The sequence below is a fragment of the Panthera pardus genome, unplaced genomic scaffold (assembly GCF_024362965.1).
Source record: "Panthera pardus isolate Hobbes unplaced genomic scaffold, ASM2436296v1 HiC_scaffold_13, whole genome shotgun sequence".
Taxonomy (NCBI): Eukaryota; Metazoa; Chordata; class Mammalia; order Carnivora; family Felidae; genus Panthera; species Panthera pardus.
The window spans coordinates 201,215,863-201,231,101 of NW_026526688.1; the positions used below are offsets into that span (position 1 = coordinate 201,215,863).

The following is a 15,239-nucleotide window of genomic DNA, read 5'->3' on the forward strand; positions in this document are numbered from 1 at the left end:
CCCAAGCCGTGGTCCGCACACACCGGCATGCGGCTCGGTCACACAGAGGAGCAGACTGTGGGGCGTGCCACGGTGTGGGCGCAGGTGCAGGGCGCTGAGCTAGACAGAGAGGCCAGACCCAAAGGCCGCGCGCCGCCTGATTCCACCCGCAGGGCCTTCTGGAGAGGACACGACACGCGCCAGTGGCTGCCGGGGGCTCGAGGGAGCGTTTCGGGGTCACAGAAACGCTCCACATCCTGACCGCGGTGATGGTTAGAGGCCCGTGTTTGTCTCAGCTCGAAGAGCCATGTGCCAAAAAGCGTGGATTTTACTGCACACGTTTACGCCTTGTGAAGCTGACTCAGAAAAAGAGAATTCAAACTCCACACGCCCACGTTCACGGCAGCTCCATTCACGACGGCCAAAACACGGAGGAGCCCAAGTGTCTGCTGACAGAGGAACGGATAAACCCAGCCTGGTCCGTCCAGACAAAGGGATGGCAGGCAGCCTTAAGAGGAAGGGCACCTTGACAGCTGCTCCCATGTACACGGACCCCGAGGACATCGTGGTGAGTGAAACAAGCCGGCCACGAAGGGACAGTACCGTACGGCCGCACTCACGTGCGTTTCCTCGAGCTGTCAGGCTCACAGAGACAGAAGGGAAAACGGTGGGCACAGGGGCTCAAGGAGGGCAGGGGAGCCACTGCTTCCGGGGGACAGAGCGCCAGTCTCACGAGACGAGAAGAGCCCTGGACGGGGATGGTGGGCGGCGGCACCAAGTCCGTGAGCGTCCTTAACGCGGCCGAGGTGGACGCAAAATGGTCGACGTGGTCAATTTTATGTCGTGTGTATTGAACCACGGCTTACACAAACGGTTTTTACGCGAAGGTGAATAAAAGACGTTTTCGGAACCTCTGATTTCAAATGACCAGAAGTCTGTGAGCCTGGCCTTGGCGTCCCGCACAGGGGACGCTGGGAAGGGCCCTCACGCAGCGGGAAGGCTTGCTTGGGCTCTTGGGCTACGTGCAGGTGACGTGGAGCGGGCCACGGGCTGCCGGCCACACTGCCCACCCACTCTTCACGGACGCTCAGGTCTCCCCACTGCAAATTCCTCTTGGCGATACATCAGGTCCGGGAGCCCGAAGGTTTAAATATGCGCAGGGCACCCGCAGGACGATGGGGAAAAACCGAGGCCAGGGCTCGGCAGGACGGCAGGCGAACACATGGGCTCGCATCGTCCAAGGGGGTTTCCGTGCACTTCTGGGCGATGACACACGCGACCGAGCCACCGAGCAGATGGTCTCAGAGTTCACAGAGCCGACTGCAGTTTCTTAAATTGTGTTTCTCACTTTGGTTTTTGCTTTGTGGTTTACGTGTTTTCGGCACGAGCAGAACTCACCTTGTTCTTTTCCATTACACACGGTGATTCCGTTTTCGGTAGCGCCCTCCCCGTCGGAGCTCGGCCTCTCAGAAGACAGTTTCTGTGAGGGCACAAAGGACCAAGTTACGCTCACGGTGGTTCACGCTGGCCGAGCGACGCATCCCGGGTCAGTCAAAAGCCCTCTCCGCAGTGGGAGGAAGCGTGGGCCAAGTTCGCGACAGCCCAGAAGGAGCCGGGGCTCGAGCACGGGGACGCACGGCTGGCCGGCTCGCTGCTACGGCTCCCAGACGGCGGGGAAGAGGGAAGAACTCGCCAAGGAGGCGCTCTACACCGCCCCTCGCCCACGTCACCTCTTGCAAGCAATTCTGAAAAACATTCAGATTGCAAAAGGACATTCCCCTCACCAAGCCTCACCGAGCCACAGGATCCTCCCAGAAATAAACAGCCCACCACCCATCTCCTTTCTTCCTGTCGCCTGCCAATTATGGGGGAAGGTCAAAGATCTGCTCGTAACAAACACTCCGAGGACACACAGAGCCCAGCCGCTGTCAAAAGCACCCAAGGGCACACGCGCATCCGCGCAATCGTTTGCGTCCGGCATCTGCCGTGTCCCAATGTCTGGGCGAGGCCTGTGAGGTTAATTTTACGTGTCAACTTGGAGGCGGTGGGTGGGGTGGATGAGACTAACATTGAAATCAGTGGTCTGTGAGTAAGCAGACTGCCCCACTACGGTGTGGGTGGGCCTCACCCAATCAGGTGAAGGTCTGCACCGCGCAGAAAGACCAGCCTTCCCCAGCAAGGGAGGATTCTCCAGAAGACTGCCCGCAGACTTCACCTCCAGCCCGCAGACCTACACCGTACATTTTGGACTTGTCAGCCTCCGTGATCACATAAGCCAATTCCTCATCACAAATCTCCTCACGTATAAATGAGTGTGTACTTGTGTGTGTGTATCTGTGCACATACACACATGATCTTATCTAAAACATTTTATATTTAAATTTTGTATGTTGATAACGCACACAGCCTGTCAGTTCTGCTTCCGGCAGAATCCAGACTAAAACGAGAAGAGACAAAGAAGGATCCATTCCCTGGCAGTGGGGGCCAGACAGGGGGGACTCAGAAGCTTCCCGGGACCCGGGCTACCCACAGAAGACCGCCTGGCCTCCACGCAAACGAGATCTCCGCGCGAGCAGACGCAGGAAGCACGGCCAGAGGGGGCCGGGCGTGTGCGCCACAGCGATGGGCTTACACGTTTCTGGCAAGAAAGGCCGACCCTCCGGCCCCTGTGCGGGGCGCTCGCTGCGTCTTCCCACGGGTGAAACGCACGCGGAGCAGAGAGGGAACGCACCCCGGTCTGCAGGGAATGATCGTATCCCGGGTCTTCGGGAAGGCGCACTTGTGCGGCGCCTGCTGGATTCCAGACACACACAGACAGAGCGGCACGCAGAACAGCCGCGTCACAGCCACGACCTCGAGCGGCTCCAGTCCATTAACACCTTCAGCCCCATTTCCGCGTCTGTCGCTGGGAACCTCAAACCGACCGTGCAGTCTACGAAGTGACTGGCTCGGGCTTCGCACGGAGTAGGCACTGGAGGCGCAAGCAGCTGAACTGCATTTTCTCTCCCAACCTTAAGTGCTCGAATCCTCAGAGGATGTCGCCAAAACTTTGAGGGAGGCCTCCATCGGCTGCAGAAGCACCGTTCCCGGGAAGAAACGCGCCCTTACCTTCTCCAGCTCCGTCTTGTGCACCGGGGAGCTTGAGGGCGGAGGCCCCTCTGAATCCGCTGGGCCGCTGCAGCCACTGTAGACCTCTCGGATCACCTGTAAGAGGTGCAGACACGCCTGAGCTCTCGCAAAGGCAGGGACACGTGGCATGGGAGGAAAACCCGTGGGCGCGAAAGCACGTGGCTTTAAGCCCTAAGACGCCGTCTGTTCACTCACTCACCCACCAGACGCGTCTCTGATCCTGGACTGACACAGGCCATGCCCTGCGTTCACGGGCCTTCCCGTCCAGGATTATCTAGAGAGCACGGCGAACAAGGGGCACCCCCCAAACACGAAGGGAAAGTAAGACAGCAGAAGGGCCCAAAGACCGGAAGGTGATGTTTACCAAAAGGGGAGTGGCTGATCTGTAAGATCTGGGGGCCTCGCTGGGGTGACACTTAAGCCGGGAGTCGAACGGCCAGAAGGATGTGGCCACGTGAGGAACTGGCGGAAAAGGCGCCCAGGCAGAGGGACCAACGGGTGCAAAGGCCCCGTGGCGGATGTGAAGTGTTTCAGGACGGCACCTGGTACCGTGTGGCAGAGACGGGGGAGAGGCCACCAGGAGGGTCACGGAGCACGCTCAGGCCAGCGAGGGGGGCTGGGTTTGTCCAGTGAGAAGCCCAGGGGTGACGGGATTGACTTTCTGAGAAGTGGTACATGGGCCCCCGTGCCCAACTGCCTGGGTTTTCGTCCCGCCCTGCATCTTGGGCAAACCGGTGACCTATTCTGTGCTTCAGCGTTCCCACCGGCCACGCAGACACGTGACGGCCCCACCTGTGAGACTGAAATGGCTGGAGGCAGTGCCTGAAACGGGGAGCTTGCCCCGGCAGAAGAGCTAGACGCTCGCGGGCTGCAGAGGGAGGAACACAGACAAGTACAAGGAAAGGAGTCGGGCCGTCGTGCGGCGCTCGGGGGACAGAAGGGGGCAGTGCAGGCTGGGGCGATGGCAGGAAGGAGCTGAACTGCGGCCTCTGGAAGATTCTGGAGAACCAGCAGGCCCTGCCGGTGGGTGGGGCAGGAGGGAGGTGCCCACTCCAAGGCGGCTGGGTGCTGCCATTTACTCCGACGACGGGGGAGGCGGAGAGCAGCAGCGGGTGGGGGGGGAGCGAGGCGGGTGAGTGGAAGCAAAGGCAAGCTTCCAGACAGAGCTGGAAGTGAACTAGGCAGTCAGGGGAGAAGAGCCCGGGGGTGGGGGGTGTGAGTCGCCAGAGGGAGGGCAGACAGAGCAGGACGCAGGTCCAGGAGGAGGACCAGAGCCGGTCAGCACTTGGGGGCTGAGCCAAAGGGGCGAGGCTCGTGCAAGAATGAGCTGGAGCGGCCAGGGAAGCGGGGGCGAGGCGGGAGGGTGCAGCTCCCCGGAGCACGGAGGAGGAGAGAGAAAGCCCCTCTGCTGGGGGCGGGGAGTGACCGAGGGGCTCCCGGGGAGGAGGCGAGCAGAAGAGGGTCTTCCAGAGGCGGCAGGAGGGCGGGGTCCGGAGAAGGCAGGGGGACACAGAGAGGCCGGCGTATCTGGTGGCAGGAGTCTGGGGACGCTCCTGTCTGGCCGGCTCTGTCTTCTCAGCGAAATGTGAAGCCAGAACCTCAGCTACCAGCTCGAGGCCCCGACCTCGCTGAGCCTCTGTGTCCTCACCGGCAAAGGAGGGAGGGTCAGGGTGGCCTGTCCCGCCATGTACACGGCTGTGATTAAATTAAGAGAAAACGAGACCCGCTCCGCAAAATGCCTGAGCCGGCACCCGGCACGCGGTGCTGCTCCGGTCATCGTCACCGTCACCACGGGGAGCGTCCTCACCATTGACGCCGACGGCTCAGAGGGGCTCCCGCCCTCGACGGACGGGTGTGGTGATCCTCAGCCCCGCCAGTGCTCACAGCGTCCCCGCGGTCACCCGCCGTGCCCTCCATCACCACTGAGCTCCAGCAGTGAGCTGGACGTGGTTGTGGTCACCGGGGACGTGCAGCGAACAGGACAGACCGGGATTCGGGGCGGCGGGCCGTGCATTCCGGTAAGGCAGAAGTCAGCCGGCGGTTCCTTCAAAACGTCTTCTGTTCCTTTTGGAACTAAACTGCACTTTGAGTCCGACCCAAGCACCTTCGGGGCAGAACTGAAGTGCCAAAGCCCCAGATATCCTGGTAGGGGTTTTGCAACGGGATCTCAGCACACATGCCCAAACTCGCCGCCTTGCACTGACGCCGGGATGAGCGCCAGGAACCCGCAGGAGCCCAGGACACCGCGGCCAGCCATTTTCCTGCTCAGCCGTTTTATGAGAAAACTATCAAGCAAGGTACACGTTTGGGGCTAAAATAGAAAAAAGGAAGAAGAGAGAAAAGCCCAGAGGACTTGCTGCCACAGTTTTTTTTTTTTTTCCTTGTCGGTTGTGAGCTGTGAAAGCATCACCGAAGCGACACGAATCGACCCGGGCCTTCCGGACACCCCAGTCTCTGTCCGTGCTGACTCCGCTCCTGCTGCCCTGTGCCAGGCCTCTGTCCCCACACCTCCCCTGCGGCTTTATCAGATCTGTAGTCGACAAGGCAAATTTTCATTCGATCCAAGAACAAGATTCTGTCTTTTCTCAAGGGAAAGAGTACAACGCAGCGCAATCTCCGGGGCCCTGGGGTCAGGCGGCAACGGGGTTTCAACCCCAATGCTACTGCCTTCTCCATACGAGAGGCCGAGTGCCCTCGCCCGGGACATGCAGGACACAAGGCCCCGGGCCACCACGGGAGGCAGGACCGCAGAACGCGAGGTGCCCAGCCGCGCTCCTGCCAGAGCAGGCAAGCGGCACACGTGGGCTCCCGTCCCCCGTCCCGGTGGCCTGCCCCAGAGGACGCACCACAGGACAACCGTGCCAACCGGCCGGAAGCTCCCAAGTTCGTTTCACACCGCAGAACACAACCTGCAGGAAGCCCCCTCTGGCAAAGCGTTTTCGCAAGAAGCAACCGCCCCTTCTCACTCTCGCTCTGTCCGACGCGGGAGGGCCCACGGCGCCGTGACGCGGCTCCGATGTCCCTCCCGGCCTCCCGGGCGGCCATCCGAACTGTGTGGGGGGAGCTGTGCTCCTCCTCCCGGCCGGATGGGGCTCGTCCTCGGAGCCACATGTCTGGCGTGTGAGCCCCACACGGCGTGTGCAGCGGCACCCCCGTCCTCACGTGCACACGGCTCTCGCACCCCGTGCGCCCACCGGCCCGTGTCTTCCCCTCAGCTGGGCCCGCTTTCCCATGTGGGGCTGCATCTTGCTTATGTGGGTCTTCCCAAAGCCGAGCACATAACAGCAACGTAAAAAGTTTGATTGGGAGGCGCCTGGGGGGCTCAGTGCATTGAGCGTCTGGCTCCGGCTCAGGTCGTGATCTCACGGTTCACGGGGCTGAGCCCCGCATCGGGCTCTGTGCCGACAGCGTGAAGCCTGCTTCAGACTCTGTGTCTCCCTCTCTCTCTCTGCCCCTCCCCTGCTCATGTGCTTTCTCTCTCGCTTAAAAATAAACATTTTCAAAAAATTAAAGAAGATCTGATTAAAGATTAAAAAAAAGGAGGGAACAAGGAAATAAAATGGACTTGACGTTTTCTATAGGGAAAGAAAGATGAATGAATGGAATCCAGGGGGAAAGAAAGCGGGCCGTCACATAAAGTAAGTAAATTCTCATGACAGCCTGTCCCCAAGCCTCTGCACAGATTTCTGAAATCCTTGGAGAACAAACAGTTAAAACACGAAAAAGGAGTGTGCAGATAACAGCCACATCTGTGGCACCGACCCCACCCACAGGAGGCTAACCTCACACTCTCTCCCACTCACCGCACTGTCCCCTCTCCCCTGCTCCACAGCGGGACCCGTTCTGCCCACGAAGGTCCAAGGGACGGCGCACTGACATCGCCAGATGCGGTGGCCTCGCCATCGAGGCCAAGTGGTGTCCTCACCTCTCCTGAGAAGCCTTTCCTAACAAACCCAACCCATGTATCTGCAGGCTTAGAACTCTGCACATAAAGGATGTTCTTTTGTTCTCGACCGACTTCTCCCCGCTCCCCCGACCGAACTTAAATTCCTTGTGCAGAGTGCAGTGTCTCTGGCGATGCCTGGGAAAGAGACGGCATCCAGCAGGCCACAGGGGACCCGGACACACCTGGGGCCAGGCTCGGGGCCATCCGTGGCATCCCGCCAACATGGGATCATTTCCCTTCCCCCAGACTCAACCATAATTACAGCCCAGGTACAGAGAAGGGCACTGTGGAAAAGATGGGGGGGGGGGGGGGGCGTAAGCCGGTCTCCTTCCACGGTTTTGACCAACCAGCCAGCTGGATTACTTCCGATTTCTTTTTTGAAACTATCTTTCTCATTCATTGCCAAACTGCCCCCACACGGTTAATTCAGAAGTAATAAAGAAAGGGTTTATCACCCACGTTGCTCGGATAGCTGCAAATGAAGAGTTCGTATTAATGTGTTTCTTTTTAAAGAGCCACATTCCACGAGAGGTTCAATAGGTATTTAAGAGAACGGGATCCAAATTCAGAATCACAAACCCTTCAGGAAACAAATTGTTATATGTTCTGTGGTATTTTTGTTTGCTTTTAAGCCGAGCCCTCATCTCCAGAAACACAATCTCTGCACATTTTTTAAGGAAACCTGACCACTCCGTTTCTGGGAACATTGGCTGTTGTCTTCTGACTGACCCCTACAAAATGGCTCATGTTTTCAGCATCTGTACACACACACACACACACCCACACCCACACCCAGAGTCAGTCAGTTTTGGCCTGAGCAGCTGGTAATGCACATTGCAGACCAGAGGAAGAGAAACAAACTTGGCCACAATTCTTGAAGAGGCGCGGGGCAGGTCAGGTGCAGACCCCACGAGGCCCTCCTGCTCTCCGCACCTGACAGCGGCCTCAGAGAACGTCAGCTGGGCCATTAAAGCTGCTCTTCAAAATACCAAAAGCCTGGATAATAAGTTTGGGACAACAACACAGCAGTTTCTATTAACAAAGACACGGCCCCTGTTTCACACCACAGTTCACGTCAGAGAGTTGTTTTAGAGTTTCTACACGAGGAACCCTAAGGGGTGACACTTACATTCCAACAGTTTATTACAGTTCTAAGTGTGCATTTGTGTAACTTTTCAGCCTGCCTTTGTGATAATTCTGATCACTATCACCTCCACTTGACAGATAAATGGGAAAGAGTTTGCTGACCTCGAACATCCTGATGGGCTAAAGCCCTTCCGGGAATATATTCCAGATTTCAGAGCCTTCGCTCACGCTCTAACATGCCGTCTCTCAGATAAATGAGGGCTGTTCCTCTTGTGACAGAAGTTCTTTGATTCGGGGGGAAAATCTACTTCAGTCATAAACTTGTGGGCTTGACAATGTGAAATAAAAAGCCACGATGACAGCATTGGCTTATTTCACAGAAAATTATTGTTTCAAAGTTTTAAATCATTTAGAAAAAATAGAACAAAGTTAGAAGACACGGACTAGCTAATTTCCAGACTGTGTATAAAGTTGCAGCCATCAAGACGACGTGGCACCGGCACGGCCACATGCGAGCAGACTAATGAAACAGACGGGAGCCCAGCGGTGGGCCCGCATGCCCACGGTCAATACATTTCCAACCAAGGCAGTTCAGGTCATCAACGGCACTAAAACGACAGACTATCCACATGGAAGAAAATGGATTTTGACCCTTACATCTCATCCCATACACAAAACCAATATATATGGACAAAACCAATGAATCAGAAGTCCTGAAGATGACAGTTAATGGCTGTGATCTGAAAAACCCGTGTCGACCCGTGCACCCAGCAACCGCAAAATGCACGTCCCCCAGCACAGACTCAGGGCATTTCCCAACACTGACCGCAAGTCCGCAAACCTCTGCAGTGTGAAATCCTATGAAGTTCCGAGTACAGCGAGATTCAGCTAGAAACTAAAAGAAAATAGATTATTTTTAAAAATCCAAACACGTGGAAAGTGAGCAACGTATTCCCGAATAAATCACTGGTCAAAAAAGAAATCACAACGGACATTAGAAAACATCTTGAACTGGGGCGCCTGGGTGGCTCAGTCGGTTAAGCCTCCGACTTCAGCTCAGGTCACGATCTCATGGTCCGTGAGTTCGAGCCCCGCGTCGGGCTCTGGGCTGATGGCTCAGAGCCTGGAGCCTGCTTCCGATTCTGTGTCTCCCTCTCTCTCTGACCCTCCCCCATTCACGCTCTGTCTCTCTCTGTCTCAAAAATAAATAAACGTTAAAAAAAAATTAAAAAAAAAAAAAAAAAAAAAGAAAACATCTTGAACTGAATGACAATAAAAATACAAACATCAGAATGTACAGGACGCAGCTAGACTTTAAAAGTCTCTGCAGAGACTTTACGTGGATGCACGTATATAAGGAAAAGGCTAAGAATCTATTATCTAAGTATGAACTCTGAGAAGTTCATCATTCAACCAAGTCCATAGAAGTCCAAAACTATAAAGAATTAAGCCAAAAGAAAGACGTGGAGAAGAGAACTGAGAACAGAACACCAGAGTACGAGGGTGAAAAACCAACAGAGCCCAAATGTGGCTTCTCGAGAGACCCAGCACAGAGGGGGGCCGTCTGGCAGGGCTGAAGGACAGAAGGCACAGGTGTCTCCATTCTGGTGACTGAAGACAGTAACCGCCACTCTCCCCTTGACAAAGAAGACGAGGTGGATATATTTTTAACACCACCGCAGTTTTCACTCATCACAGAAGGAGGATAGAAGTAACCTGGACACATTACGTTCCCACACGGGAAGAGCCCACGGCGAGAAAGCGGTGACCGCGGCCGCCTCCTGACGGGCCGGGCGGCGGGAGGCAGGGACGCCCACCGCGGAGGCTGGGGGAGAAACCAGCCACATCCGAGCAGCCGTACGTGGGCCGGCACGATGGTTTAAACGTCAAGGAGCCCCCAAGACCTCGCGAGCCTGCGCCCCGCCCCCCCCCACCAGCCCTCGCCCCTGCGCCCTTACTGGGCGTGCGGGAACAACACGATGGCTGGAGGCGAGGGGGCTGGGTTCGGGGAGGCCCCGTGGGCACACGGGAGGCATCTCGCCGTCCCGAGCGAAGGAGGCTTGGAGGCCGTGATGTGGACGCCCCCAGCTCCGGCCTCGAACGCGTCCGGCTCTCATCCTGATTTTCACACTGCTTCCAGCTGGCGCTCGTACGTCTGCTGAGACCTAGAAGCGGCAGCACCGCGGTAACAGCGAGAACAAACGGCGGCGGAGACGGCAGCTCACACTCGCAGAAGCGCTCGCTGCGTGCCCGGCGCTGTTCTCAACGTGTCCACCTTAACGTACTATTTTATCCTGACAGGTCAGAGAGCAGGCGCCAGCCACTAGGACCCTCCTCCCATTTCACAGAGGAGAAAACCGAGGCACAGAGAAGCCAAGTAGCTCATCCAAGGCGCGAAGTGAGGACCGGCTGAGGTCACCACCCGAGGGCGCCTGGGCCTGGGCTCTAGTGACGCCACGTGCCCGACACTGGCGCTCACGTCCTTCTCCCGGCGCTTTTCTATCCACCGTACTGAATTTCGGAAACAGTGGTGAAACTCAAATAAAACTTCCCCCAGATGGCTTTGGAATGCCCTTCACGTCAACTGCCCGCCGGACCACAAAACCAGTCAGATCAGGTATCTTAAATCCTACCGCAAGCACGAGCAGGGGAGGGGCAACCAGAGAGGGAGACGGAATCCGAGGCGGAATCCAGGCCCCGAGCTGTCGGCACAGCGCCCGATGTGGGGCTCGAACCCATGAACGGTGAGATCGCGATCTGACCGAAGTCGGACGCCCAACCGACGGAGCCCCCCAGGTGCCCCTTAAGAAAAGACTTCTAAGCAAAGGACATTTACAAAACGGACAATAGGTGTAAACAGACAGGTCACAGAAACATTAATACGACCATAGGCTCTCAAACCGAGCAAAAGGGTGCTGCTCTGTGTCAGCCGTAAGAAGCGAAATGCAGATTAAACTAGAGGGAGAGGTGGCCCTTCCCCATCACGGGGCGCGTCCCCGACGCTCGCTGACATACGGTGGGCGAGGCTGGGAGAAAGGCACTCTGACATCCCGCTGGCGGGAGCCGAGCTGGCACACCTCCTGCGGAGAGTGACGTGGCCGTGTATCAAGGCTGCGAGTCCTTACGACCTCCGTGCAAGCACTTAGTCTCTCTGGGATGTCAGCCGCCAGGCTGACGAGAGTGCGAGGTGATACACACACTGGGTTCATGATCACAGAATTGTCTGTCACATCCGAAGACTGAAACAACCCAATGTCCATGAATAGGAGAGTATTTTTTTTTAATTGGGGCCTGTTCACACCATGACACAATACGTACTGGAAAAGAGAAAAAGGAGAGGCTCTATCCCCTAAATTGGAAAAATCTGCCAGACACTCTAGGTGTGCAGGGAAAGAGGCGGAACGCTGTGTCTTGTCCGTGGGGGTGGGAATTAAAATGTGCATTTCTACTTGCCTGCATATGCAGATAAAGAAACCCTGGAAGGCCACGCAAGAAATGACTGCTCCCATACATGGCTGGCAGAGGTAGAACTGCACAAGCAAACCCAGGAAACCATTTGTCATGTTCTAGCAAGGTCGGACACGTGCACACACGAAAGCCAGCCGTGCCAACATAGGTATCCACGCCAGAGAAGCCATGCCACGCAAGACCAAGCGGCGTGCACGAGAACGCTCACGGAAGCGCTCCAGGACAGCGACGGGGTGGACAGACCCCGTGGCCGTCGACCCCAGAACAGACATAAAACTGGGAGCGGAAAAAGCAAGCTTCAGGGTACGTGCGGTGTGGAGCCACGTACGTGAACATTTTTAAACGTAAGGAAAAAAAAAATCACTTGTCGTTCACAAGTACATATATAAGTAAAAAAGTATTTTTAAAGTATATCTAGGCAATATTTAGGATAAAAGTTACCTTCGAGGAAGGAGAAATAACTAATGGGGAGGCGTGTCCCAATTCTATCTGCAGCAGTTGAGATCTCGAGAAAGAAGACACAAAGGGAAAAGGAAAAGATCTTAGGACCCTCATGAATCTGAGTCACTGTGAATCTACGTTTTTTAAATTTTTAGGTGATACTGACAAGACAGCCAATCTAGTAACAGCGTAGAGAAAGCACTACCCTGACCCTTTCAGTATCTGTTGGCTTTAAAGAAAGAGAACTCCCTCACTGACTCAAGCTAGTTTTGTCTCTGACTCATTTCTAATCAAGACTCCTTAGCTTCTGGGGGGCCTGGGTGGCTCAGTCGGTTGAGCATCCGACTTCAGCTCAGGTCCTGATCTTGCTGTCCGTGAGTTCGAGCCCCGCGTCGGGCTCCGTGCTGACAGCTCGGAGCCTGGAACCCACTTCGGAGTCCGTGTCTCCCTCTCCCTCTGCCCCGCCCCCACTCATGCGCGCGCTCTCTCTCTCTCTCTCTCTCTCTCTCTCTCTGTCAAAAATGAATAAACGTTAAAAAATTAAAAAAAAAAAAGACTCGGGGCGCCTGGGTGGCGCAGTCGGTTAAGCGTCCGGCTTCAGCCAGGTCACGATCTCGCGGTCCGTGAGTTCGAGCCCCGCGTCAGGCTCTGGGCTGATGGCTCGGAGCCTGGAGCCTGTTCCCGATTCTGTGTCTCCCTCTCTCTCTGCCCCTCCCCCGTTCATGCTCTGTCTCTCTCTGTCCCAAAAATAAATAAAAAAAAAAAACGTTGAAAAAAAAAAATTAAAAAAAAAAAAAAAAAAAAAAAAAAAGACTCCTTAGCTTCTGACACTATGTCATACGTCATAGAAGTAAAGCACAAACGTTAAACGGACATAAATCAACTTCAGCTCTTTAGACGAAGGTAACTTACCAGCTATTATTTATTTCCCTTTTGAGAAACATCAGCCAAGCGCTCTCAAAATCTCGCAGTGAAGCTTCCTTCCATTGACCAACAGAGTCATGGCTGTGAGTCAGCTAAGCGCCTCCCATCGGCGTCTCACATCTGGTGCGATAGGACGTGAGACTATTTCCACCCCACTGGCGTCTGACATCTTGGAAACGTTTGCTCTCTAGCTGTCTACTTGCGAGCTGCCAATGCCACTGCCCGATGAGACGGGAAAACGCAGCGACATTCTCGAGTCATTAAGAAGGGAGCGACTCAGCGCGCACGGAAGACACAACAAACTGTAAGAGCGGGGGAAGAGGAAAGCTCAGGTCTCGGGCTGGCCCTTCTGGCTCTCCACTAGCGACAGGCGAACCCACGAGTGCAGAAGGACAGAGACAGCTCACCCAGAGCGGGACCAGGCCAAGAAAACAGAATCACAAAGGAGGCTCCTTGCTTCCTTCATCCTTCTTTGCCTCCTTCCTGAAGGGATGGTGCTGGGACCAGGCAAGAAGGAATGAAAGGGAAAACGGCGAACTGCCAGGTGCCCGGCACGAGGAAGCTGGAACGTGAAGGGGAAACCGAGGTCAGTTCCCGCTCGAGCATTCGCAGGCCTCTGTACTGTCCCTCCTGAGACCCGGCCTCTCTCCTATAACGAAACTGCTAACGGAACACCTTCCTCGGGCGGCCGCTCTGTGCGTGGAGAGAGAATGATGGAGAAGCATGCTGTAAACTCTGAAGGGCCTCAAAGATTCTGCTAACGGTGGTGTTGATATGCGCCTTATTAAAGCTCCGTGCGGGAGGCTAAGCACCCAGAGCACAAGTTCCTGATCACATGGCTCCCGTCAAAACATCACATGCTCTGTTCAGTCTCTCCTGGTGCAGACACGAGAAAAGCCACCTGTGTGTTCAGACCAGCAGACAGAGGTGATCACTGTTAGCGCCGTCGCAGTCTGGCCTGCGTGGTCTCCCAGGGGAGAAGAGGGCAGTGAGGCTCAAGGGTGAATGGACACGCGCACGTTACAAGAACCACTGTTAGAGAACACTTCATCAGGACTTCCCACTCCTCCCACCCCTTTTCCCAAAGCAGGTACCGCAGGCAGTGAGGGACTAGACGGCCCGGACTCGCCTTCCCGAGGAGGAGCGTCAGGAAGGCAAGAGGAGACAGACACAGCTTCTTCCCAGAGCACGAGAGAGCTACTGTCACCGTGAGGAATAGTGGGCCGAAACCCAGAGGAGGAAGACGGAAACCTGGACGGGTAGGCCGGCGGCGGGGACTGCCTTTGCCACCCCAGGGGAGGCAGCCGAGAGACCAGGCAGCGGCTCTGTGGCCCCAGGGGCCTGGGAGTCAGAAGCTGGAGTCCACAGCATGCCCAGAATGAGGGCTCTGGCAAAACACCCACAGTTAGGGTGGGGAGTGCACCTCGGAACAAGCGTGAAATGAATATAAACCTGAAACCTTGAACGGACTGCAGGCCGGGTGGCTCCGAAAAGCTCGAGCCCTGCAAGCAGACGAAACTGATGTCGGAGAGCTAATGCCCTCGCGGCACGCGGCAGAGGCAAAGGAGAATGCTCTCTGATGGAGGAAAGTGTGCTGCCACGGACTGAATTACTTCTGCAGGGACGGCTCTGGACACCAGCATACGTGAGCACGAAGTCAGTCCCCTATCTCAACACTACGTGGAAGAGTCAACCCAAATGGATCCCAGACCAAGCTTAAGGTCTGACGCTCTGAAGCCATCAGAAGGGGACATAGGTGCACCTCTTTAGCACCTTGGAACGGGCCACGGTTTCTCAGACGTGGTGCAAAAGCAAAACCAGAAGTAATGAACGAGCGATACATCTGACAGCATGGAGGAACCTCGAAAAACGTTACGCCAAATGAAAGCAGCCAGGCACGGAAGGACACGCGCCGTATCAGTGTGTTTGTATCACATGTGGAACACAGGCAAGTCTCTGCAGACAGAAAACCAATCGGCGGTGGCCTGGGGCCGGGGGGCGGGGCCGTGACTGCTCACACAGGGGGTTCGGTGCTTCTCTTGGGGGAGACGAAAATGTTCTGGAATTACACCGTGGTGAATAGACTAACAGCCACTGAATCGTGCTCCGGAAGGGTGAATTGTATGGTATGTGAATTATACTTCGATAAAGCTGTTCTAAACAATTATCGAATGCATTGTTTTCCCCACACAGAACGAGCAGCATGGTCGTCGGAGGCCCCGGCGCACAGGAAGGGAAAATGACACGAACAAGAACGTGTACGGAG

The 15,239-nt window shown here is 55.8% G+C and overlaps 1 protein-coding gene across 9 annotated transcripts in view; it reads right to left on the reverse strand.

The window, feature by feature from the left end:
- AFAP1 (actin filament associated protein 1) overlaps window positions 1-15,239 on the reverse strand; it is a 146,038-nt gene that overhangs the window by 42,877 nt on the left and 87,922 nt on the right. For all 9 annotated transcript variants that reach the window (XM_053901724.1, XM_053901723.1, XM_053901721.1 and 6 more), the window contains 2 exons: window positions 3,088-3,183; window positions 1,378-1,459 (listed from right to left, as the gene is read on the reverse strand). In XM_053901724.1, the coding sequence (XP_053757699.1) occupies window positions 1,378-1,459; window positions 3,088-3,183 (178 nt within the window). The remainder of the gene's footprint in view (window positions 1-1,377; window positions 1,460-3,087; window positions 3,184-15,239) is intronic.